The sequence below is a fragment of the Oryctolagus cuniculus genome, chromosome X, assembly GCF_051225735.1.
Source record: "Oryctolagus cuniculus isolate XC-2025 breed Fujian yellow rabbit chromosome X, ASM5122573v1, whole genome shotgun sequence".
Lineage (NCBI taxonomy): Eukaryota > Metazoa > Chordata > Mammalia > Lagomorpha > Leporidae > Oryctolagus > Oryctolagus cuniculus.
In genome coordinates this window covers 23,907,607-23,932,771 of record NC_142888.1, presented here as the reverse complement: position 1 = coordinate 23,932,771, position 25,165 = coordinate 23,907,607, and the positions used below count along the sequence as shown (strand labels likewise).

Here is a 25,165-nt window from a genome sequence, read left to right as displayed (position 1 = left end):
TGGCCTGGGAGTGCAGTGGAGGATGGCCCAAGTGCTTGGGCCCTGCACCCGCATGGGAGACCAGAAGCACCTGGCTCCTGGCTTCAGATCAGTGCAGTGCGCCAGCCGCAGCGTGCTGGCTGCAGCGGCCATTGCGGGGTGAACCAACAGAAAAAGGAAGACCTTTCTCTCTGTCTCTCTCACTGTCCACTCTGCCTCTCAATAAATAAATAAATAAATAAATAAAGTGATTGGGGAGAGAGAAACGTCTGTCCCGTCTTTTTTTTTTTTTTTCTCTTCTAGTTTGGCTGGTACACTTTCCCCCCATGGGGTTCCAAGCCTTGTTCCCTCTGGACTCTCCCTGCCACTTTTTTTGCCAGTGACTTGGGCTGCTGTGGTCCGGTCTCACCTCATTTTCCAGCACTGGTACATAGGCTTTCGGCTGTTGGAGTCCCGAGCCGTGGGTGCCCACGACATCCACGTAGGCCCACCATGTCCCTCTAATTTCAGTAGAGTTTCCTCTACTGTTTTTTCCCTAACTTCCCTGAGACTACACTATCTCCACTTTTTTAAAACTATCTTCTCCTGGGATACAGCAGTAAGCTCCCTCCTTACCCTGCCATCTGGAACCTCTCACATTCTACATTTTAAAAGAAAAATGAGAACTTGGATAGAAATATATGTAATTGTGTACATTTGTTGGTGAAAAGGCCATAATACTGTACAGCTTTTTAGAAAAAAATGTTTGCTGCCTGTGATTTTGATCAGTCTCATTTAGTGTAAAAAAGATAGACTATGGAGTCTCACAAACCTGAGACTGACACTGCGCACCAGAAAGGTTACCAAAGCTTAATTTCCTCATTCATAAAACGAGAATGTAATACTTGTTGTGGATTAACCTAACATATGTAAAAGCGTATTTTCCTGGCATATGGTTAGCCTTACTCGCAAGCTTCTTTGTCCTGTGCCTTGTTCCTAATCTTTTGCAGACTACTGTTCTATTGCTTTACTACAAATGGGCCTCACTTCCTTCCCCTTTCTATCTGTACCTCGCAGAATTCTATGCATTCCTATATGCATCACCTCAGTGAAGCCTTTCCTGATCCCCAGCATTTGGATATTATTTCTTTTTCTCCTATATTGTATTTTAGATTTTTAAAAAAGATTTATTTATTTATTTGAAAGTCAGAGTTACAACAGAGAAGGAGAAGCAGAGAGGTAGGGGCCTTCCATCTGCTGGTTCACTCCCCAGATGGCTGCAATGGCCAGAATTGAGCCGATCCGAAGCCAGAAGCCAGGAGCTTCTTCTGGGTCTCCCATGTGGGTGCAGGGACCCAAGGCCTTGGGCCGTCTTCTGCTGCTTTCTCAGGCCATAGCAAAGAGCAGGATCAGAAGTGGAGCAGCCAGGACTCAAACCGGCTCCCATATGGGATGACAGCACTATAGACTGCAGCTTTACCCACTACACCACAACGCCGACCCCATGTATTTTCTTCTAGACTATAAATTCATAAGGAATTAATAACTGCTATAATTGGTAATTCTTCATTGATCCTATAATCTATGTATATCAAAACATGTGTTATATACTTTAAATATAGGCACTACAAATAAAAAAATATTAACAATTACTTAAGTTGCTATCTCCGCATATTACCTTACACGGAATAAACACACAATGATTACTTACTCATTTAGCTGAATGGCGATTTTTTTAAAAGATTTATTTATTTATTTGAAGGGCAGAATGATAGAGACAGAGAGAGAGGGATCTTCCTTCTGCTGGTTCACTGCCCAAGTGGCCTCAATAGCCTGGGATGGTCCAGGCTAAAGTCAAAGGCCTGTAACTCCATCTAGGTCAGGTTGCAAGGGCCCAAGTACTTGAGCCATCTTCCCTTGCTGTCTCAGGTGCAGTAGTAGGGAGCTGATCAGAAGTGGAGCAGCTGGGACTCAAACCCGCACTCCAGTATGGGATGCTGGCATCTCAAGCAGTGGCTTAACCTGCTGCACCACAGTACCAGCCCTAACTGAATGGATTTATAAAAGAGAATATTGGCATTTTTAGTGAAGACTTCATTAAAGAGCTCTCCTTAAATAAACGGACAGGTGATCAGTCAGAGGATAGTGAGGAATTGAGAAAAATGTAGGGTCAAATAAAGCTTTTGTTTTTTAATTATCTGTTTTATCTTGCAATTGTCTGTGAAAGGTTCCAGGTGCTGGTGCTAGTTTTCTGCTGTTACATGACCCCAAAAATTAGCAGATTAAAAAAATACACAAACATCTATTATTCCACACACTTTGAGAGTTAAGAATCCAGGAACAGCATAGATGTGTGTTTCTGGCTCAGAGTCTTTCATAGAGTGGCAGTCACACTGTCGTATGGGACTACATATTATCTGAAGGCTTCACTGGAGCTGGAGGATCCACTGCTAAACTCATTCATATGGTCATTGGCAGAAGCCTTCACTTCCTCTCCATATAAGCTTCTCTATAGAGATGCTCAAAACATGGCTTCCCTTAGGGCACGTGCTCCAAAAGAAATGAGAAAGGGGAAGAACAAACATGTGCAATGAAGACAGAAACTACAGTGACATCACACTTGTTTCCTTTATTGTATTGGCCATACATATACAAACCCACCTGGTATAAAATGCAAGGGTGTATATACACAAGGGTGTGAATACTAAGAGAATGTGGGTCATCAGGCCTCTTCTTGGCACTAGCCTTCAGTGCTTGATAACTGGGTAGTATTTATCTCAAAGGAATAATGTTTGCCTTTCCTCATGAATGAAGCAATTGATATCAAAGTTTTTAAACTTTCAAAAAGAGATTTCAATACGTTATGACTGAATGAATCCTACTGCATTCCTAGAAATGAGGTTAAAGGACCTTTAGTGAAAATTATACATGTACTTCCTATTACAGAAAAATTTGTTTTCTGTCCAGTTCTCGTTTACTTTTCTGTTAAAATATGAATTTTCTTTTTTCTTTTGATCACTCAGATTATTTTCAAGATAAAATGACCAGAGAGAGCATGACAAAAATTTCATCTGCAGCAGATTTGGAAAGCCTTGGAGAAACTAGTGATATTTTAAATATGGTAATAACTTTCTGTCTGTCTATACGGGTTTGAATTTTATTTCATTATGAGTATACATGTATCTACCCTTTTTATACCCAATACATAAAAGACTACTTTTTTAAAAAAGATTTATTTTATTTATTTGAAAGACAGAGTTACAGAGAGAGATAGAGACAGAGAAAGGTCTTCTATCCACTGGTTCACTCCCCAGATGGCCGCAATGGTTGGAGCTGCGCTGATCCAAAGCCAGGAGCCAGGAGCTTCCTCCAGGTCTCCCACACAGGTGCAGGAGCCCAAGGATCTGGGTCATCCTCTGCTGCTTTCCCAGGCATATTGAGCAGGGAGCTGGATTGGAAGTGGAGCAGTTGGGACACGAACTGGCGGCCATATGGGATGCTGGTGCTGAGGGCAGGGCTTTAACCCACTGCGCCAAGCATCGGCCCCCAAAAAGACTATTTTTTATTTTTGTTTTTTGCTTGTTTATAAACCCACTTTATTGAGGTATAATTCACATACAATAAACTTCATTTCAATCCCCAGATCATTAGTATGGCAGTTGAGAATAGATTATATTAGAATACTGGCCTATTTTATACTTGTTTTATTTATATAAATGCTTATTTATTTAGAATGTATAAATATATCATCATCAGTTTTTATTCCTTTTTGAGCATACATTTATGTTTATTTCAGACACATATGATGAGCCTGAATTCCAAAGACAAGTCATTGAAATTATCACCAGTTCAAAAACGAAAGGTATAACAAGAATTTTTTTTTCAGTATGGTAGGTAAAAACACTCTAAAATTATTTTTTCTTTGAAACATTTCTGGAAAGAACACGAGAAAGGTAAGTATTCACTTCCCATCAAGTTTGGAGAGCCTTTTTTTTCTTTCAGCAGCCATTTGGTTATTTGTAACATCTTTCATGGGTCATACAAAATCATCAGTTTAAAAATTAGCCTGCTATAGATTTATTGAATTTCAAGTCCCACCTGCAGTTTCCCTGGCAAGACCAGACCAAATGATTTTGCGGGCTTTATTAAATGGCTGTGGGCCGGATGTTCCCCATTGCTGCTTTAGACCTTAAAAGACAAAGGAATACAATGTAGATTACCTCTATTTTGGCTTGTTCAGTTGGTGTGTATTTTCTGTAATGCACTAAGTATAATAGAATTCCATTGCAGACATTTGCTCTTTAGGGTCACTAGTTAAAGTAGCCCTTGTTTTCTTCTGTGGAACAACAAATTATGATTAGAATTCTTACGCATAGGAAGATGCTGATGTTTGTTAGAGTGGCTTTCTGGTTTTGGCTGAGTGTGACTTTCAGTAGGTTATTAAGGACTTTACTGGCTGATACTAATATCTTTTCTAGCTCTATAATTTTGTGATTTTTAGCAAAAATATTTGACAACAGCTTTCCCAATTTTGCGATTGGGTTTTAATTTGTCAAGGAATTGACAGTATAAAAACAACATGAAACACTTGCAAATTAGTCAGAAATTGTTCATAGGTGAGAAAGAGAGACCTTTTGTGAATAAGTGATAGCAAGAGAAGTAGTGTGTACTTTTCACAGCTCTGGGGAGATAAAAGCCTACACTGCAATCCTTTGCTTTCCCTGGCTTTAAGGACCACTGGGATAAAAGGATGAGGAGTTTAGGAAACAAATTTTAGTGTTCCTTAAAGAATAAACCTGCCTTTTAAGCTGATACCTATTTTATTCTCACACAGTCCTTTTATTTCTATTTTTTTAAAGATTTATTTTATTTATTTGAGAAGTAGAGTTACAGACAGTAGGAGGGAGAGACAGAGAGAAAGGTCTTCCATCTGCTGGTTCACTCCCCAAATGGCCGCAACGGCTGGAGCTGTGCCAATCTGAAGCCAGGAGCCTGGAGCTTCTTTTGGGTCTCCCACATGGGTGCAGAGGCCCAAGGACTTGGGCCATCTTATACTGCTTTCCCAGGCCATAGCAGAGAGCTGGATTGGAAGAGGAGCAGCCGGGACTAGAACTGGCACCTATATGGGATGCCAGCGTAGAGGATTAACCTACTGCGCCACAGCACTGGCCCTCTCATATAGTCCTTTTAAGTTTAGCTGCTACCAGGCCACCTTTAGTGAATAAAAAATATTTACTAACACTATTTTTGTATATTAGTTTAAGTTTTCACCTGTTTTGGCTTTGGCAAAAATAATGAGCCTTTTCCAAGGCACAATTTAAAAAAATTGGTTTAGTGTGATTTCACTATCCAGAGACCCACATTTGTCAGATATTTAGACTTATCACCTTGTCGAATTTATGTCAACAAATTAACTTCATATTTTTAATGTATTCGAACCTCAATGTTTGATTCTAGAATAGTTTTTATACAAATCTTACATTTTATCCTAAGTATTTTCTTGTCTAAATACTTTTTCATGTGTGCAAACTATTACAAGGCAAAGATATAATAGATGAAAGGAAGAGGGTCAGAAATTTGAAAATCCATATAAAGGATTTTGTTTAGAAAAGAAAAAATATTCATTGCTACTTAACATATAGATAAAAAGATTGTGCATGCAGTTTTCATTTCACTTTTTTTAGGAAGTAAGCTATTAATTTTTTTCCAATTTTTAAATTTTTCATACTTTTATTTTCTTTGATTTTATGAGTTTCATGGACTGAAAAGGCAAATCAGAGTTGAGAGTTTAGCCTAGATAATCAAGATGGTGATTGGAGCCCCTAGTTCCCATACTGGCATTCCTGGGTTCAATACCCAGCTCCATTTCCTGATGTCAGCTTTCTGCTAGTTCAGACCCAGGGAGGCAGTGGTAATGACTCAAGCAATTGGGTTCCTGCCATCCAGGTAGGAGATCTGGATTGAGTTCCCAGCTCCTGGCCTAGGCCTGACTGCCCAGCCCTGGCCATTGTGAACAATGGGAAGTGGAACAGCAGATGGAAGTACTTGCTCTCTTGTGTGTTTCTCTCTCTCTCTCTCTCACTCTCTCTCTTTCTCTTTCTTTTTCTCTATCTCTTTCTCTTTTTTTCTCTCTCATTCTCTCTGTGTGTGTGTCAGCTTCTTAAATTTTTTAAAAAATCAAAATTTGGAAATCAAAAGCTATGGGGAAGGTAGAAAAAAGTATACTGAACTACATTCAAGAGAAGTGTAAATTTTTTTTTTTTTGACAGGCAGAGTGGACAGTGAGAGAGAGAGACAGAGAGAAAGGTCTTCCTTTGCCATTGGTTCACCCTCCAATGGCCGCCACGGCCGGCGCGCTGCGGCCAGCTCACCGCGCTGATCCAATGGCAGGAGCCAGGTACTTCTCCTGGTCTCCCATGGGGTGCAGGGCCCAAGCACTTGGGCCATCCTCCACTGCACTCCCGGGCCACAGCAGAGAGCTGGCCTGGAAGAGGGGCAACCGGGACAGAATCCAGCGCCCCGACCGGGACTAGAACCCAGTGTGCCGGCGCCGCAAGGCGGAAGATTAGCCTAGTGAGCTGCGGCGCCGGCCAGAAGTGTAAATTTTTTTAAAGATTTATTTATTTACTTGAGACCAGAGTTACAGACAGAGAGGGAGAGACACAGAGAGAGGTCTTCCAACCACTGGTTCACTTCCCAAATGACCACAACGGCCAGAGCTGTGCTGATCCGAAGCCAGGAACCAGGAGTTTCTTCTGGGTCTCCCACCCGGATTCAGGGGCCCAAACACTTAGGCCATCTTCTAGCTTTCCCAGACCATCAGCAAGGATGCTAGATCGGAAGTGGAGCAGCTGGTACTCAAACTGGTGCCCATATGGGATGCTGGCACTGCAGGCGGCAGCTTTACCCACTATGCCACAGCGCCGGCCCCAAGAAGTGTAAATTTTTTAACAGCATCTGAAATCAGTCTGGAAATGTCTTATATGTAAGGACTGATTCAGATTGAGAAAAGAGAGTATTGATGGGGTTGTGATTAGTGACACAATTGAAATAAGCAGTAAGAATTGAAAGCAAAACATAGGTGCATGTTACTAAATTAAATTACATGTGCCACAGACCTAAAGAATGGTATAAATTACCCCTAATTAAAAGGAAACTTCAACAAAACATCTGGTTAAAATGGATATCTTCATTCTCCTAGAGAAATTTGTAAAAATGTAAAGCCTTGGCAGTAATTTATACTAGATAAGTTACCTTTGTCAACTAATAGTAGTATGACGATTACTTCAAAAAATTTGCAGAAACAAGAAACATTTGTGAAAGTGATGCAACCTGCAACTCAGACTGGAAAGGATGATAATAATGGATATGAAGAGATGGCAAAAACAAAAGAAGGGAGGATGTATAAGCAGCCTGTGGCAAAAGGGATATTCATGATGCAAGCAGCTGAAAGTATGGAAGCATTTTCAGATGAGGAAGTAGGTAATAATCCAGGCCAGATGGGGCCTCGGGCCGACACCAATGGAGAGGGTTTGCAAAAAGAGATACTTAGACATGAACATAAAAGTGATGTTGATGAGCATGCTGCTGAGGAAATAGAAAAGGAGAGTGCTGAAGGACACAGTCAGCAGGATTCAGAAGCAGAAGAAATAGTCTCTGGGACCGAAACTGAGCTGGCGAATATAAGAAAAAGTGAAGAGAATAGAAAAAATATTAGTACATTCTCTGATAACTTATCAGCTAGAGATATGAATATGGAGAATGAAGAAAATAAGCGATTTGTTAAGACAGGGAAATGTAGCAAGCAAGATGTGACCTTTGACAATGAAAGAGAATCGATAGAAGAGCAAGAGAGTTACATGGAAAGTGAAAGTGAGAGTCAGCAGGGTACAGCTGATGGATTCGAGCAGCCTGAGTCTATAGAATCTAGTAGTGGAGAGAAAGACGATGATGAAGTGGAAACTTCCCCAGACCTGTGGTATAGTAGAAAATATATTGAACAAGAAAATGAGGAAGACATCGAACCCAAAATGTCGAAATTCATGACAAAATTTAATTTTAAGTGTGGCCATTTGTCAGAGATCCCAGAAGAGCAGGAAGGAGTAGATGATTCAGAAGAAAGTGACCTAGAAGAGCATGAGATAGAGGCAACTGGGCAAAATGTGGAGATGCTTGAAGCCAGAAAGGAGGATAAAGCAGAGATCCTGTCAGATGATCTTACAGACAGAGCAGAGGTGAGTGAAGGCAAGGGAAGCTTAGGGGAAGAGATAGAGGATGGCTCTGAAAGTGGAGCAGATGGAATCTGTGAGGAGGGTACTTTAGGAGTGCAACAGTGGCAAAGGGGGTTGGGGAGGGAAGAGGCAAAGAAAGACAAGGGAGTAGGAGAAATGGAGAACCTGAATAAGGACCTAAGAGAGGAGGAGGAATGGGAGGAGAGAGATGAGGAAGAACGGCAGAAAAGGGAGAGGGAACTAGGTCACCAGAAGGAAGGAAACCAAGAGATGGCAGAAGAAGGGGAGGAGCCATTAGAGGGGGAAGAGGAGGAGCAAGGAGAAGAGGAAGAGGGGGAGGAAGAAGGGAAAAAGGAGGAAGGAGAAGGTAGGCAAGAGGAAGGAGAGGGAGAAGGGGAGGAAGGAGAAAAGGGAGGCGATAGGGGAGAGGAGGTGGGAGAAGGGGATGAGGAGGAAGGTGAGGGAGAGGAAAGAGAAGAGGGAGGAGAGAGGGGGGAGGAGGAAGGAGAAGGGGATGAGGAGGAAGGTGAGGGAGAGGAAAGAGGAGAGGGAGGAGAGAGGGGGCAGGAAGGGGAGGAAGGAGAAGAGGATGAGGAGGAAGGTGAGGGAGAGGAAAGAGGAGAGGGAGGAGAGAGGGGGGAGGAAGAAGAGGATGAGGAGGAAGGTGAGGGAGAGGAAAGAGAAGAGGAAGGACAGAGGGGGGAAGAGGAGGAAGGAGAAGAGGATGAAGAGGAAGGTGAGGGAGAGGAAAGAGAAGAGGGAGGAGAGAGGGGGGAGGAGGAAGGGGAGGAAGGAGAAGAGGATGAGGAGGAAGGTGAGGGAGAGGAAAGAGGAGAGGGAGGAGAGAAGGGGGAGGAAGGGGAGGAAGAAGAGGATGAGGAGGAAGGTGAGGGAGAGGGAAGAGAAGAGGAAGGACAGAGGGGGGAAGAGGAGGAAGGAGAAGAGGATGAGGAGGAAGGTGAGGGAGAGGAAAGAGAAGAGGGAGGAGAGAGGGGGGAGGAGGAAGGGGAGGAAGGAGAAGAGGATGAGGAGGAAGGTGAGGGAGAGGAAAGAGGAGAGGGAGCAGAGAGGGGGGAGGAGGAAGGGGAGGAAGGAGAAGAGGATGAGGAGGAAGGTGAAGGAGAGGAAAGAGAAGAGGTAGTAGAGAGGGGGGAGGAGGAAGGGGAGGAAGGAGAAGAAGGGGAGGGGGAAGAGGAGGAAGGAGAAGGGGATGAGGAGGAAGGAGAAGGGGAGGAGGAGGAAGGAGAAGGGGAGGAGGAGGAGGAAGGAGAAGGGGAGGAGGAGGAAGGAGAAGGGAAGGAAAGGGAAAGGAAGGAGAAGGGAGGGGAAGAATATGGGAGCAATGGAGAAGAGGAAGAAGTAGACTGTGAGGAAGAAGAAGGGAAATACCAGGAGACAGATGAAGACGATCAAAGGCATAAAAGACAAAGTGAGGGAGAAAAATCAAAAAAAGTGGGCAAAAAAATAAGGTCTATGAAATATGGCAAACATAGAACAAATAAAAAAGCTTTGATTACTAACATGGAGGTAAACAGAAGAGAGCAGAGGTTCAAAATGCTAGGGCAGTCAAAACAACTTTCAGAAAATGTACCACCAGGTTCCAAAAAATTCTGGAATAATGTATTACCACAGTATTTGGAATTGAAGTAACAGACTTTAAGTTTGATTAGGTTATTACCAGCCAAACCATTGTAACACTTTGTATATAATAGGCACTCACTACTTTTTGTTAAGTTGATTTTCAGTTACGATTATACGATTATTTTACTTGTGATGAAAAAACAACTGATACCAGTTGTGTGAGGGGTGAAAAACAACAAGAGGCACTAGTAAATTTTGGTTCCTCTTAATACCTTAAGATGTTTTTCTCAAGATTATAACTCTCTAACTAGAAAATATCAAAAATAATGTCAGATAATTAACATTATATATTTTGTTAGACATATTTAGGAAGTAGAAGTATATTATAAGTTTATTTGTAGATATATTTTTAAATGGTACAGATTCTTAAGGCCTATAATTTTTATAAATGTTTGCATTTTTTAGCTTGTGTTTACAGTTACCTACCACAAAGAATAATTTTACAAAAATGGATGGTATTCTAAAACTAATATGAAGAACTCATATTTTAAAGTAGTGTTGTCTTTTTACCTTTTATGTGTCCATTTTGTAAAAATGTCCAAATTAGTAACTTTGTTCAGAACTTAAATCCTAATAATATGGTCTCTTTTGGTTATTGTCTAGTCAGATGCCAGTATATCTAATGAAATAGAAATGAACTCAAAAGTATAATCTGGAAAGCTTTAAAACTTTATTTATTGGCCAGGCAAAGCTATTCAGTGGACCTCAGATTCTTTATCTGTACAATGGAATGGAAGAGGTGATAGGATAATTATAATCCCTTCTGACTCTTGAATTATTTTCATTCTAACATGCTGATTTACTCCATCATTTTTGTTATTTGTATAATAAACTATTTAATGAAGAAAATTACACTTTGAAATTAAATTTTCTATAAAATACTGTCCTTTACTGTTGAAATGTTGTGACAACTTTAACATCTCTTGTCTTCTGTAATTCCATGTTTCTAAACTCTTGTCATTTCCTAGCATTAACTGTATTGTCAGAACCTTCATTCCCAATATCTGCTTTGTGCCATCAATGTGTGCTTTATTGACTGTTCTGTAATTCTTGGTTTGTCCATCAATGTCAAGTTTCAAGTAAAATAAAAAATGTATACATTCAGTAATTGTAAAAAGAAAAACTGTCTAATATTAGATACTGAATTTTAGAGATTCTCATTATTAGAAAAATTTTACTATTAGTGAAAAGAAAAACTAATATTAGATACTGAATTTTTGATTCTCACTACAGTAATTTCAGTCTTCCTTAAAATTTTTAATATATTGCTGGTTTGTTTAGTTGGTTAGTCATAACTTCCTTTTCAACTGATTTCCTTTCCCAGTCCTTTCCATATTTTGGACATAAGGGATTTCTAGTACTTTACTGAGGAGGATTTTGATGGTAAACTTCTTGTGAACATTGTAGAGTTGAATTATTTGCTGATTGGATTCTCTGTGAATGAGAAAGAATAAAAGTATGAGGGAAAGGACTAAGATCATACAAAATGAAAAATTTCCTAGGAGAAACTGTAAATTTTATCTCAGCTTCAAGGATCTGATAGCTTCCCCTAACCAACCAGATATACTGATTTGGCATTGCAGTGCTTTACCAAAGTCTAGCATACTCATTAAATGTTGAATAGTATTAATACTATGATAAAATATATGTAACAAATATAGTCATTTAAAAAGTAGACAAAATGATTAAATTAAGATAGGTGACACAGGTGGGATTCATAAATCAAAAAACTTCAGGGAGATAAACTTGAACTCTTCCACTGTAGAAATAATCATCTGACAATACTGAAGCAATGTCCTAAAATGTACCCATAGACCTCTTCAGGATTTGAAGTGCTCTAGATTTCCATTTTAAACAGAATTTTTGACCCATTTCTTCACATTTCTCTAGCCAAAACCTTTTTGTGCTCTTTAGAAATAACGGTTCATACAAGCATAGTGTTCTGGCCAAAAGAGCACTGGCCTACTCATTTTGAGACCAGAACTCTACTTCCAGCTTTGTACTTTTGAGCTCCTTAAACTTGAGTCAGTTTCTTAGCCTTTTTAGGCCTTAGTTTCTTCATCTAGAAAAGTACAGAACTAGAATTGGAGACTAGGAACACCAGTTAGTCATTATCAACTAGAGTTTTGTCAGAACTGGTATCCTTTTTCTTCAATGCCAGTATTATAGTTTAGTCACCCAAATCACCCCATTTTCAAGCTAACTAGCATTTATTTATATCAAAGTAAGCAGTTATCATAAACTAAGCATACCAACTTTCTGTGCCTACTGTCTAGTGAACATTTATGTAATTATATATATTTGTACATCTAGCACCCTCTATAAGTTTATGAAAAGGAATTTTTTGCTGGTTAGTGGGGAAGGTGGGGGTAAGAGAGTAAAAGAATCAGATCTTACTAGATTTTCCTGAACAAAAGTGATTTAAATATTTATAAATCATATGACTCTTAGGAGAGAAAGAAAAGGAAATTTAAGAATGGGACCACTGTGTCATAAATTAACACTTGATTACATATATTAAAATAAGTGGTTCCTTATTGTCCCCATCTGCTCGTTGGATTGCTCAGGCTTTTACTATAGTTTGTCACTGGTCCTTAACTGAGGGAGGGTGAGTTTTATATGTAGAATCAATTGAGTTACAGTTTTCTGATAAGGATTCTGGCAGAAAGACTTTAAGGTAAGCTACAAAGGAGAACCACAGGAGCATCTGCTGTTGCTGAACAGCAGCTCGCGAGGTGAGTGCAATTGAAATGTCTTCTGTTTTTTCACTATAAAAATGAACTTGCCGTAAATGTACAAGGAAGCTTCAGAAAGTTCGTGTAAATAGAATTAAAAGATAATAAAAAAATCTCCGTGAACTTTTAAAGCCCCCTTGTGTGTGTCAGAAATAAAATGCAGACATGGAGGAAGGTGCTGTGATTCCTACCTTCATTCTTTCCATTGTGAAAATTCATTGTGATATTATATGCCAGTACCTTGCACTTAGCATTTGGTCTGTATTATCCATCAAAAAATACCAGAACAGAAACTTCCCCAAGTGAGATAGATTTCGAAAAGTAAGGGCAGTTTACAGTCAACTTCATGTGGTCCTTATACCTGTTATGGACTTTGGGTATAGATTCTCAAAAGAACACTATTTCTTAACAATGCTCTTCCATTTCCTGAAACCCGTATGCTCTTAAACCCATTCCGCCCAAAGACAAGTATGATCTGGAGCTGAATCTGTGTTTTTCTCCATTAAATCCCTAATTAATGAGAAGAAAATGATTTTGTATTGTGGGTGCAGAGAGTAAGGTATTTCACCTGATCTCAAGTAACTCTTGGGCTATTTCTAGGTTGAGCAGAAATTTAGTAATATGGTGGAGTGCTTTAGGCTGCAACTTCAGCAGCACAGATAAAGGTTAGGAAAGGGCTTCCAAGGAGTGAGTGGTGAAACTTGATTGGAATCAGGTTAAGTAAAATGTAACCCAACAAAGGAATTGAGGAGAAGGGGGATTTGTAGTATGATGGAGTCATGAGTGTTTTGGTGTGACTGCAGCCTCAAGTGTATTTTGTTCCTAAATAGAAAAGCAAAGGACCTTGATGTGTTTGTGAAACAAGTCAAACCAAAAAAGTAAGTTGACCACACTTAGGTTTTTGTTAGATTATTCTGGCAGCATTATGGAGGGTGGACTGGAAGGAGTCAGGGATACAAGTTTGAAGGAAGTTATGGTAGACCTGGCAAGGAATGAAGAGGGCCTGGACTAGGACAGTGGGGAGACAGGGGGGGCATGTAGAAATGGGGACGTGTGTTAGCAAGAGTGATTTAGGGATATAATTGAAGGATTTAATAAAAGAGATGTGGCTGAGACGGACAGAGAATGCTAGGCTTTTCTTATTTCTGGCTTAGAGAAATAAATGGAAAGAGCACAGTTCTCTAAGATTGGGAATAGGGGAGTAGGAACATGTGAAGATGGTGGTTTTGAACTTGTTAATTTCAGATTATCTCCAGGAAATGTTCAGTAGACAGACATGGATCTGGAGCTCAAGGGGGATTGCTGAGTATCACCTGCTTATATATGTAGTTAAAACTAAATTTGAGTGAGCAAGAATTCCTAGTGTGAAAAGAGAAAAGACCTGAAGATATAATCAGTAGGTAAGGGGGAGGTTGAGAAAGGGACCTCTGAAAAGAAGGGGGAGGGAACACTTACTAGGAAAAGAGAGGTGGCACCCAAGCCAAGGAAGAGGTTTCTGGAGGAAGGAGTGATAGAGGCTGCATAGAGGGCCACAGTCAAACCACATTGTGAAAAAAGAATGAGCTCCAGGAAGTTTGATTTGTAGAGAAATAGAATCAGAACTAAACTTTGAAAAACACATATCATTGAATGCTACTCGTATATTCCTAGGGGACATATCCCAGAGACTTTAGTACTCAGAAAAAAATCCTAAATTTTTATTTGCTGTTCATATATACTGTAGTAGGTGAGAATAGGATGTTAACTGCTGGGAGCATGTGAGCCAGAAGACTCTGCAATACTTTAAACATCAAAGTGTAAGAGAAAAGAAAAAAATCAACAGCTTGAGGGCAGCCATTATAATCTTTGAGTTATTTGAGTAAGATCAGGAAAGAGCATAGGCTCTGGAGCCCAGTAGACTAGCCTTCCACTGGGATGTGTCCTATGTATGGACATCTGGAAAAGATTTTTTAAAAATCCTCCTAAGTCATAATAATCCTCCTAAGTCTTTTAATAAAGGAAGGATCTTTTGGTAATTATGTTATGGGTGCTCAGCAAATGGTAACCTGTATCATGCTAATTGTCCTCTCTGGTCACAAAAATCAGATGCAAAGCTACACTTACAAATCTCCAAATCACCAACAGATGTTTATAAATTTAGTCCTGTGAACCTGATTTTGGTATAATTACAACATAATGACTGAAAACTTGGCTTATAGTAATAGACCCACGGGAATAAAGTAGATTGTAATAATGATAACTCTTAAATATGAGGTGGAGTGAAACTTTATTATACACCATACATGAGTTAATGGGTCTAGAATTCCCCCTCGGTGTTTGAAGCTGATTGCCTTCATGTGACTGTAGGTGATAGTTCATTTTACAAGTAAACTATGAAGTGTGTTAATTATGTGCCATTCTTAGGCTTTGAGTATTAAAGCAAGATTTGGAAAACAGTGCTTAGATTTTTATTTAATGTCCTTCCCAGTCACTGCTACTGCCTCAGTGACTTCTATTGTAGTTAAAACAGGAACTTATATATTAGCTTTTCCTGTCCTGAAAACACCCCCCCCCCAAAAAAAATCCCAAGTTGATATTTTAAAATATGTACCTCTTTACCTGTACAACCTGAATATAAAATTTTACACTATATTAACCTATTTGGAAATATTTTCTACCCTATATATGACATTGAGACATGTTATAAATCCAGAATTGTAGCATGGGATATCATGCCTTATGTTTTGAGGATTTTATTTTACTTAAAAACAATATGCACAGAGATACATATCTCATAAGTGTATAGCTCAATATATTTTTTACAAACTGAACACACCCATCCCAAACTGATCAGCCTTCAGACTAAAGAAAAGTACAGTATCTTTGGCTTCCTTCAAGTATGCAGTGTAATTATATTCTAAAGCAAACTGAAACTGAGAACATTTGCTTTCTTGATATTTCCCATTAAGAAATTTAAAAAGTGTTTCCCCAGGCCAGACTGCAGCTTGCAGTGCTATGTTTGACGAATGAAACAGAATCTTTCTGTGAGAGGCCACACCTAGTCACTTCTTTACCGTAGTTCTAACACAAGATGCACACTTGTCCATTCCAGGCTACCTCTGTATGTCTTATATGGTTCTAGTGCTAAATCTACTTAAACTTTGCCCTTTCTTTTTATAAAATGACAGTATTCTGCCAATCTCTCCTAAGTTGTTTCAGTTTGAAGGTAAGTGCTTTCTGTGATTTAAAGTAGTTGTCCAGATGTGTATAGAATAATTTTAAATGTGCTTAGTAAGTGCACTGATGATGTGATTTCTAGTAGAAGCTATCATTTTCTAATAGTTTTCTCAAAATTAGAAAATGGTTTAGTTCCAACTTCTTCATAGCCATAGATCTTCTTAGTTAATGAGTAAAATTATAATTCATTGCAAGAGATGAGTGTTTTGTGTTTTGCTTCTAAAATAAGATGAAACTCCTTTTATAATACAATGTTATTCTATGATTACTTTAGTACCATAGTTAACAAGCTTGATTAGAGTTGACCCAGGTGCTAAATTAGCCAAACTCTCCATGTGAGGACTATGCTGGAAACACTGCTCACTGACTATCTTTCTATGGGGCAGAGGGTCCTGTTGGAACTTCTCTGTCTCAGGAGCACTGTTCTTTCTAGTTAGTCTTTCATTTATGTATATTTATGAATATATTATTTATGAGTCATAAATCTTAAACCTAATAGCCTTCTCATTTCATTTCAAAATAGCCTTTGATAATTTTAGCTACTCATAGTACATATCTGGCTAGGCAAAATATAAAATATAAGTCACTTGGAGGGGAAAATCATGCAGAAAAAAAAGGAAAGCGTTAGAAGTTGTTGATTAACTCTACCCATCCTTTGATATAGCAGCTGTTCTCCCTGGTGCCATGCTTCTTTCCCAAGTTCCCTTACATACATTGTCTCATGACCTTGGATTAACCTAAGTCAAATTGTCCCAAAATAACTTTTGAAACTCTTTTTTCAATCTTGTTTCACTTACAGATTGTCTTTTTTGGTGAGAATGCTGTTACCCTTAGTACTACTAGCCTGAGCATACAATTTATATTTTTTACTAAGGTGTGCAATATAAATGCATTCTCTCCCTAGCCTGAACTTTCCCATTTTGCATTTTTGCCAGAAGACTGTGAGTTATTATCAGCGTTGTTTTCAAATCAGCAACTGAAGATTTTGAGTTTCAGGCTTTAGCCTTAACCAGATAGCCACTAGGAAACTAGTGATCACTGAAAACTAGTAACAGTGCTTATGCAGATATAAAGCTTGTATATAGTCTGAAGTAAATATTGCCAAGGTGCATTTGTACCAGTCTTATTCAAGGGAGTGAATGGTACTGATCCACCTATCTTAGAGGCTGTTAAAGTTCTTGTGAAGTGTGTAAATGAAAAGCATAGCAGGAAGTCCCTTGAAGACCTTAATCTCTTAGTGAAAGTCAGTAAAAATATTCTATACAAAGTATGAAACTGTAAAAATAAAAAACCTTCAGTTTAGAATAAAAATATTATCTTCTACCTATACTTAAGGATTATATGATGTACTGTCAGTTTATCAAATCTATAGACAGATTGTTTAATAATTTGGATTATGTAGACCAAGTTCTGCCTCTGTATGATTTTCCCTCTGCTGTTAATAATCAAGAACAAACCATTTAAGGTGTGTCCCTTTGTCTTGTTCCTGGAATGTAAATACTTAATCTTTCTCATGAATATCAGTGAATTGTGCATCTGAAGTGATTTTAAATACCTATGTTTTAGAAAATGAACCATAGATATATTATGTCATGGTATATAGAAAACTTTTTAATTTCTCTCAAGTTTAAAAGCATGATTTTGAGACAGCTAAGAAAGTACATTCAAATTTTTTTCCCCATTTTAAACTTGCCATAGGTGCTAATATAATTTTGGTAATTCTAGTCATTGAAATAGAGCAGCATGCGTAAAATGCTTGGTAATACAGTAACTTGATATTCAGCGTGGGTTCAGTGTTTTATTTCCTCAATTTTAGTATGTAAATTAACATTCTGTGTTCTTAGAGTATAAATTATTTGTGATATTAAATTTAAAAATATTAAATTTTTTAAAAGGAAGTCTTATGCTTCTTTGTTGATTAACTTTGTCACAGGATCACAAATTATTAGAAACTGAAGAAGTGGAACCAGAAAACATGCATGAGAATATTAACACTGATAATGAGAATTCTATGGGAGATAAAGAAAGCACTCCTGCAGTTGACCATGGTGAAGTTGAAGGGTTAGAAAGAACTTATGATGACTCAACTGAAGCCATTGAAAAGGTATGATGATAAATGTTTAAATCCTGAGATCCTGTCTATAACAAAGCACGTGGGGCCATTGGATCCTGCAGAGGGCAGATTCTAATTTCCTTTGGAGACAGAAATACTTATATGAATAATTTCATTTGTGTGCTCTAGGAAAGGCTTTGGCTAATTTCTGAATCAGGAACACTTTGTCCCTAGGCTACTTTCTACATTACTTTATAGCATTCTGTTCCCAGCATGAGAGGAAAGCAGCTGGTATAGGCCACTGTTGGAAAATGAACCAAGAAGCTCAGCATATGTATGGTCCTTGAAATGCTAAAATGGCCAAGTTAGGAACACTGGCACTGGTAGCAGAATTGGAATATGTATGTGTACATCTGTTTACATATATATGGACAGCTGGAAGTTGGTCACAGCAGTCTAGACAAAGAAGAGGTATAGGAGGTAGTATCACTGAAGTAGCATAATTGTCCTGAAATTGGAGATAGGACTGCAAAAAACAATTTCTTTCATTTGTCTATTTTGCCTGAGAATGACCTGCTAAGAAACAGTTGGCAGATTTTTAATAACTCATTTGTTAACAATACTCTGAATTAATTTCAGAGGTACAGAATTCTGAAATCCAAACTGAATGACATTGTATCCATTTATTTTCATTCTCATTTTGTTTGGACCTCTCATGCACAATGCTGTTAGTCAGGCTTTTTAGTTGCTGAAACATTCTCATCAAGGTTCTTATGTCTTACTTGGATTTATTCCTTTTTGCCCCATTCCATTCTTCTTTTCTCTAACACAGACAAGCACTGAAACATACATTTTATTTGAATGTGCACTTGAGAAACATGTTGTTCTGTGTGGGTGTACTTTTAATTTAAAACAGAGATGGGGAACCTTTTTGCTGCCAAGGGCCATTTGGATATTTACAGCATCATTTGTGGGCCATTCAAAATCATCAAATTAAAAATTAGACTGCTATACTTTTATTGAATTTCAAGTCCCACATACAGTTGCCTTGGTAGGGCCAGACCAAATGATTTTGTAGGCCTTACATGGACCATGGGCTGGATGTTCCCCACCTCTGATTTAAAAGATGTTGCTATGCTGTAGAGGTTGTTTTCTTCCTTCTTTTCCAAAGATTCCTCTCACTGACAAAAAAAAAAGTCCTAGCAGGTATTGTTTACTTTCAGAGGGGGAACATGATTCTGTTTATAGACAGTATTAAGAGCTCAGGCTAGGGTGGTCTTAGAATTCTTTAACATATGAATTAACATATGAATCATTATACACCAGTCTGGTCTGAGATTGTGAATTGTTAAAGACAAACCACATGCCAATTAGTGCTCCAGAATCTTCTGTGAGAAGAATTCAAATCACGTATTTTTTCAAAAATCATACAATTTTCAGCTAGGATATCGGTAATCATTCTGTATCTAAGGCCCCTCATTTTATAGGAGTCTAACAAAGTGAAGTAATTGTCACATGTTTATGTCATTAGCTAGAAACAGACTCTGGAACACTACTTAAAAATGAAGGCTAGATTTTCTAACAGCACAAATATGGGTTTTTTTCATATTGCCTCTTTATTGTTTATAGGATGAAAAAACCAAAGTAGAGGAATGGGCCATTTGTGACTACAATGAAAATCTAAAAGGTATGAGCACATTTGACTTCAAGACCTTGTTTTTAAAGAGACTAAATGTAAATAACATCCATACATATGTACATTACAGATAGGAGGGGCTTTCAGAAGTTCATAGAAAATGCTTATTATGAAAAATCTGTGCCTGGATTTCAATTTTTTTTGCACCAAAATAAACTTAATTTTCTATGAAGTTTTTGAAGTAACTTCATATACACATATGTATGCTATGACTGGCTAATTATAAGCTTACATGAATATGTTCCATTTTATTTTTACTGTCACCTAATCCTCAAAAGCTGTGAAATGCATGACAGAGGCTTACTTGCTCTCATTTATAAACACTGCAGTTCTTCACATACAAATATCCATATTACTCACAGCTGCTGATGTGTTAAGAGATTTAGGACAGCCTTTTTACTGCCTTTTCTTTTGCCTATTCAACCAGTTCTATTAAACAGGCTTTTGCCCTAAATCACAATTTATATCTCTGGTGAGCACTGTGGACTTCTTTGCCCAAGATAGAATGGGCTGGCTTAGAGCCACAGTGGGCATCCAGTTATTTTCCCCTAGAGCCCAAACCTCAGTCTCTGATCCTACCACGGCCGTTGTGTCAGAGAACAGGTGCCATGGAATGGAGGATACTGTGATTATCGCAGAGCTGTATAGATTCTAGGCCCAAATAATGTATTTTTTTTCTGTCTGACACCTATGTTATATCGCCATACCATCACACCAAAACGTGCTCAGTAAAAACTGTTCTCATAAAAAATAACTGTTTGTAATACTGGATATCTAATATAAAATTAAGCAGAGGAAGGAGTAGTTTTCTTATCTAATTTCTAAAGATAGAGTAGTAAATTTAGAATATTTTAAGCAAAATGTTAAAATACTTATCACCTAAGAGTATCTTCACATATAACTTAAAATGTTTAAAACAAATCAAATATAAGTTTTAAGTAGTTGATAATATAAAATTAAAAGAATGTGTATGCTTTTTAAGTATAAAGATAATTACTCAACTATATCACATGTATTAATTTGAAATATTAAAAAATAATATGCTCATTTGAGTACAAAGAGTTTAATCATAACTAGGTTATTTTTTTTTTTTTGACAGGCAGAGTTAGCAGTGAGAGAGAGACAGAGAGAAAGGTCTTCCTTTTGCTGTTAGGTCACCCCCGAAATGGCCACTATGGCCGGTGCTGCACTGATCCGAAGCCAGGAGCCAGGAGCTTCCTCCTGGTCTCCCATGTGGGTGCAGGGCCCAAGCACTTGGGCCATCCTCCACTGCACTCCCTGGCCACAGCAGAGAGCTGGACTGGAAGCGGAGCAACCGGGACAGAATCCGGCACCCCAACCGGGACTAGAACCCGGGATGCCAGCGCCACAGACGGAGGATTAGCCTAGTGAGCTGTGGCGCCGGCCCATAACTAGGTTAATTTAAAAAGTAATTTAGATGTTCAAGAAATCTTTTGTAGCTATATTTGTTTACTGGTCATCTAAACATTTACAATATTGGTCAGGTCATCCTGGGCATTTCTTGTTAACTCACTACTGTGGGGAATATGCAATGTAGACGTTGTCCACTACAATAGTGAGTTATTTTTGTATTACCCCACAATTCAGGGTTGGTAGAATTTCATTGAAAGCATAAAATCTTTCTTTTTCTTATGAGTTAGAACCAATATTTCTACATGTGTCCAATTATAGGAAACATGAATGATCAGGCACAGAGCAGTTCTCCAGAAGTACTGGAAATGAATGAGTCAAAGAGTAAAGATGTAAAAAAACAAAAGAAGGTAAATGAATTTTCCATATTAATATCAATACGAAAGTATTAAGTTATATTTTTCATATGGTGTTTCTCATAATTTGAGTTTTATGACCCCCCAACCATGAAGGATTTGAGATGGTGTTTCCTTTGGTTAGCATTTGCCTGATGGATCTTTTATCCCCCTTTACTTACACTTGTGTTCTACTTGGATTTCTTATATATTGCCTATACAGCTGGATTTATCTTTGAAATTTCTTTAAAGATTTATTTATTTATTTATTTGAAAGTCAAAGAGAAAGAAAGCGAGACAGAGAAAAAGGGATCTTCCATCTGCTGGTTCACTCCCCAAATGTGTACAGTGGCCAGAGCTGGGCCAGGCAGAGGCCAGGGGCTTCATCTGGTCTCCCACATATGTTGCAAGAGCCTAAACTCTTGGACCATCTTCTGCTGCTTTTCCCAGGCTATGAGCAGGGAGCTGGATTAGAAGTGAAGCAGTTGGGATATGAACCAGCACATATGGGAGTGCCAGCATCATAGACAGCAGCTTTACTCACTATGCCACAGTGCTGACCCCTGTGTTTTAATTTCAGCGATAATATTTTTCACTTTTTTAAGTAAGGTGTCTTGGTTCTTTTTCAAATCAATCCAGTCTTTAAAAAATTAGTATCTTATGCTCATGTTTTATTGTAGTGATTAAAATAATTTGAGCATACTTATTTTACTTTCTGTATTTAGTAATTCCAATCTCAAAAATCCTCAGGAGTCTAAATCTTTGTGTTGCTTTGGCCAACTTAGTATTGGTGACTTCTTTCCATATATGTTTTGAAATTTGGATTCTGAATTCATGTTCAGCTGGAACTTTTTTGTAGAAATAAGGCTTAGAGTGAGTCCGTCCATGGAGAATTCATATTAACTTGTGCTAGCTCTGAAATGGCTGAAGGACCACTTACAGATTAATTTTTCATTTAAGGGTTGTAATGTAAATATGAACCCCAGACTCACATTAGCAAAACATTTTTATCCTTTTACTCAATTGCCAGGCCAAGAGAAGCTCATTGTTTTCTTATCTTGCAATGTTTATAGGTGGACTTCTATTAAGGGCATAGTCCTTAGGAGGTCCTCGTATTATTATTTAGGAGTCTCAGTTCCAATTCCATACATTTTAAGAAATCAAATCTGTTAAAATTCAAAGATCTAAATTATGAGGTTAACAAATGTCATTTCAGTACTCAGTCATCTCTGAGGTTTCCTGCTTCTTCATTTTTTGAGCCATGAAAATTTCCATTAAATTTTGTGAAATTGTACATTATAAAATTATATTTGTGATACTTATTCAGTATCTCCTGTAATTTTCTAAGTGGCAGAATTTTTCAGGTGTGTAATCCTCCATTATACCAGGAAAAATTCTTCTATTTTAATTCATAGACTTTTTTTCTAGACTCCGATTTTTTGGGTTACAACTTTTCACTCTAGTTCCTCCAATCTTTAAGGCTAAATGTAGGTTATTAGCACCATGTTGATTCTGAAAGAGCAGACTCTTCACCTGGTTTTTGTTTTATGTGTTTTATTTCTGTCATCCTGTTAAAAACAAAAAATGCAAAGGACTGTGGGTATTTAGCATAAGTAGTTAAGACATTGGTTAAGATGCCCACATCCCACATAGAGTACCTGGTTTTGATTCTTGGATCCTGCTGCTAACTCCAGCTTACTGCTAATGCAGTTTCTGGGAGGCAGTGGTTGATGGCCCTTGTTATCCACTTGGAAAACCTGGATTGAGTTCCCAGCTTCTGGCTTTGGCTTTAACTCAGCCCTAACCATTGCAGGCATTTGGGAAATTAACCAGCACATGAGAGCTCTCTATCTATGTATCTCTGCCTCTTAAATAAATAAATACATTTTTAAAAAGTTGGTGGGAAAGTGGAATTAAAAGATGTTTTTTACTATTATTTGTGTTGTAACTCTTTAGAAATCCTATTTTCTTTCTGGCTAAATACTCCAAAGACTTAAATCAAATGAAATGTTTGTCATTATCTTACTTGGTCTCTCCTACATGTGGCCACTGCCTTGATATATTTCTCTCCCTTGGTTTCTGTGCTGCCTCATTTTCCTGATTTTGCTCCTGTATACAAACCTTGGTCCTGGATGCTGGCTCCCCCTCCTGTGCTTGACTTGTACTTTGTGTTTCCTCAGATTCTTTTTTTTTTTTCCCTTTTCCACCTGCATAGAATACTTAGGTTATTGGAGCTACTTTCCTCTTTTCAGCTGTTATCTGTGTTCTGCATATCTGTAGCCCTGGTCTCCCCTGAGCAGCAACTCCATGCATCCACTCACCTGCATACCTACAACGGCTCACTCAGCTGTCCTTTAATTGCACTAATGTTTTGCCAGAAATTCTGATCTGTAGGAATAGGATATACATCATTGTTGTTATCCTCATCCTTCTCTTCCCTCTCCTTCTCCCTCTCCTCTTCTCCTTTTCTCATTCCCACCCCATCAGAATATTATAGTAGAAATTCTCTAGCTGCCAATCATTTGGGAATTGCAGGCATGTTCCCAGAATGACTCATCCTGCTTACATTTAAAAGTTTATGATAAGTAATACCATAGTTTTCATCTTTTTTTCCTCTTACAATTCAACAAAGTGAAATACTTTGTTCTTTGAAGAAAATGATATTTTGCCAAAATGTTGATGATATTGAAAGTTAGACCCTGAAAGATCTTGTTTAAGTGTAGAATCATGACTGCAAAGACTTATGAATGCTAATAATGTACCATTCATTGTACATCTGGCGCCCCATAAATATGTGACAAAATAATGTTACTACTTCTTGAAAATGATGCCCTTTAAATACTGTTCAGTGAATGTTTCTCTTACTAAAATGAATTCTTTTTGTGTATTTTTCCAGATTTTCCTCTTTAAAAAAATGCCAGTGACAAGTCAGAAAAATATGCAGGTTGGTGGTAAGCCACTTCCAGAGATAAAACCATTGGGAGATCAAATAGCTTATAAAAGGAACACCAGCCAGGACCACGTGGAGCCACATAATCAGAATACTTCACCACCAAATATGGAGAGGTCAAAATCTTGCGTCATTCTTTGAATACAAGGTTTTTGTGGTTATGGAGTGTATTGTCATTTATACTTGAAAAATGTTACAACTTCTGAGAAAAGTTCTTAATAACAGACTTTTTGAAGGTATAAGTTGTTTCATTTGGTTTAAACACTATGACCAGTTTTGATATTTATTTATGCTAAAATTTTTGACAAGCAGTTTCAAAATTCACGTGTCTCAAACTCTAAGTGTTGTGGCCTTAACTGTTCAGTGTTGTGACAAAAAATATATTTTTATATGTGAAAATTGAGTTACAATATTTCACAGTTTTTACTATACAATATTACTTCATAAGACAATATTTGCAATGTCATGACACTGCAATAGTTTTTAATACATTTGTAGTTTTTTAAAAACTGAGACAAAACTGTTTGCAATGAGCATATTTTTAATAAACTTTATCTGGTCAGTTCTCTTAAAATGAATGAGAATTAAACATGGAAGTATTTGGAGTTACCAATTGGCAAAATGTAGAAAACACATATAATTTTAAAATATTGAAGGGTGCAAAATGCATAGGCTCCTGACTGAAGAAACCATTAATGCAAAGTCGTAAACAGTACATCTTTGTGGAGGAACTGAGTGTGGAAGTTTCTTTGCTTCCCTCTCCTTTCTTGAGGAAGGTGAAAGCATTACAGATTGTATGGGGTGATCCAAGGTATTGGGCTGTGCCACAGATTGCATCATAGGAGATGCAGACAGCCAAGCTTCTTCATTTCAACTGTCTCTAGCATTGATGGTGGTAACCAAGTGTGGCTCAGTCACA

General features: G+C 38.1%; 1 protein-coding gene across 11 annotated transcripts in view; it reads left to right on the top strand.

The window, feature by feature from the left end:
* Positions 1-24,820, top strand: part of RPGR (retinitis pigmentosa GTPase regulator) — a 65,935-nt gene extending 41,115 nt beyond the window's left edge. For 8 of the 11 annotated variants that reach the window (XM_070066548.2, XM_070066549.2, XM_070066547.2 and 5 more), the window contains 6 exons: positions 2,982-3,079; positions 3,755-3,820; positions 17,715-17,885; positions 19,464-19,521; positions 21,223-21,311; positions 24,193-24,820. In XM_070066548.2, the coding sequence (XP_069922649.1) occupies positions 2,982-3,079; positions 3,755-3,820; positions 17,715-17,885; positions 19,464-19,521; positions 21,223-21,311; positions 24,193-24,387 (677 nt within the window). In that variant the 3' untranslated portion in view covers positions 24,388-24,820. Of the gene's footprint in view, positions 1-2,981; positions 3,080-3,754; positions 3,821-7,259; positions 8,193-17,714; positions 17,886-19,463; positions 19,522-21,222; positions 21,312-24,192 lie in introns of all 11 variants that reach the window. The other 3 variants (XM_070066545.2, XM_070066544.2, XM_070066541.2) reach the window with 2 other exon arrangements.
* The last annotated feature ends 345 nt before the right edge of the window (positions 24,821-25,165 follow it).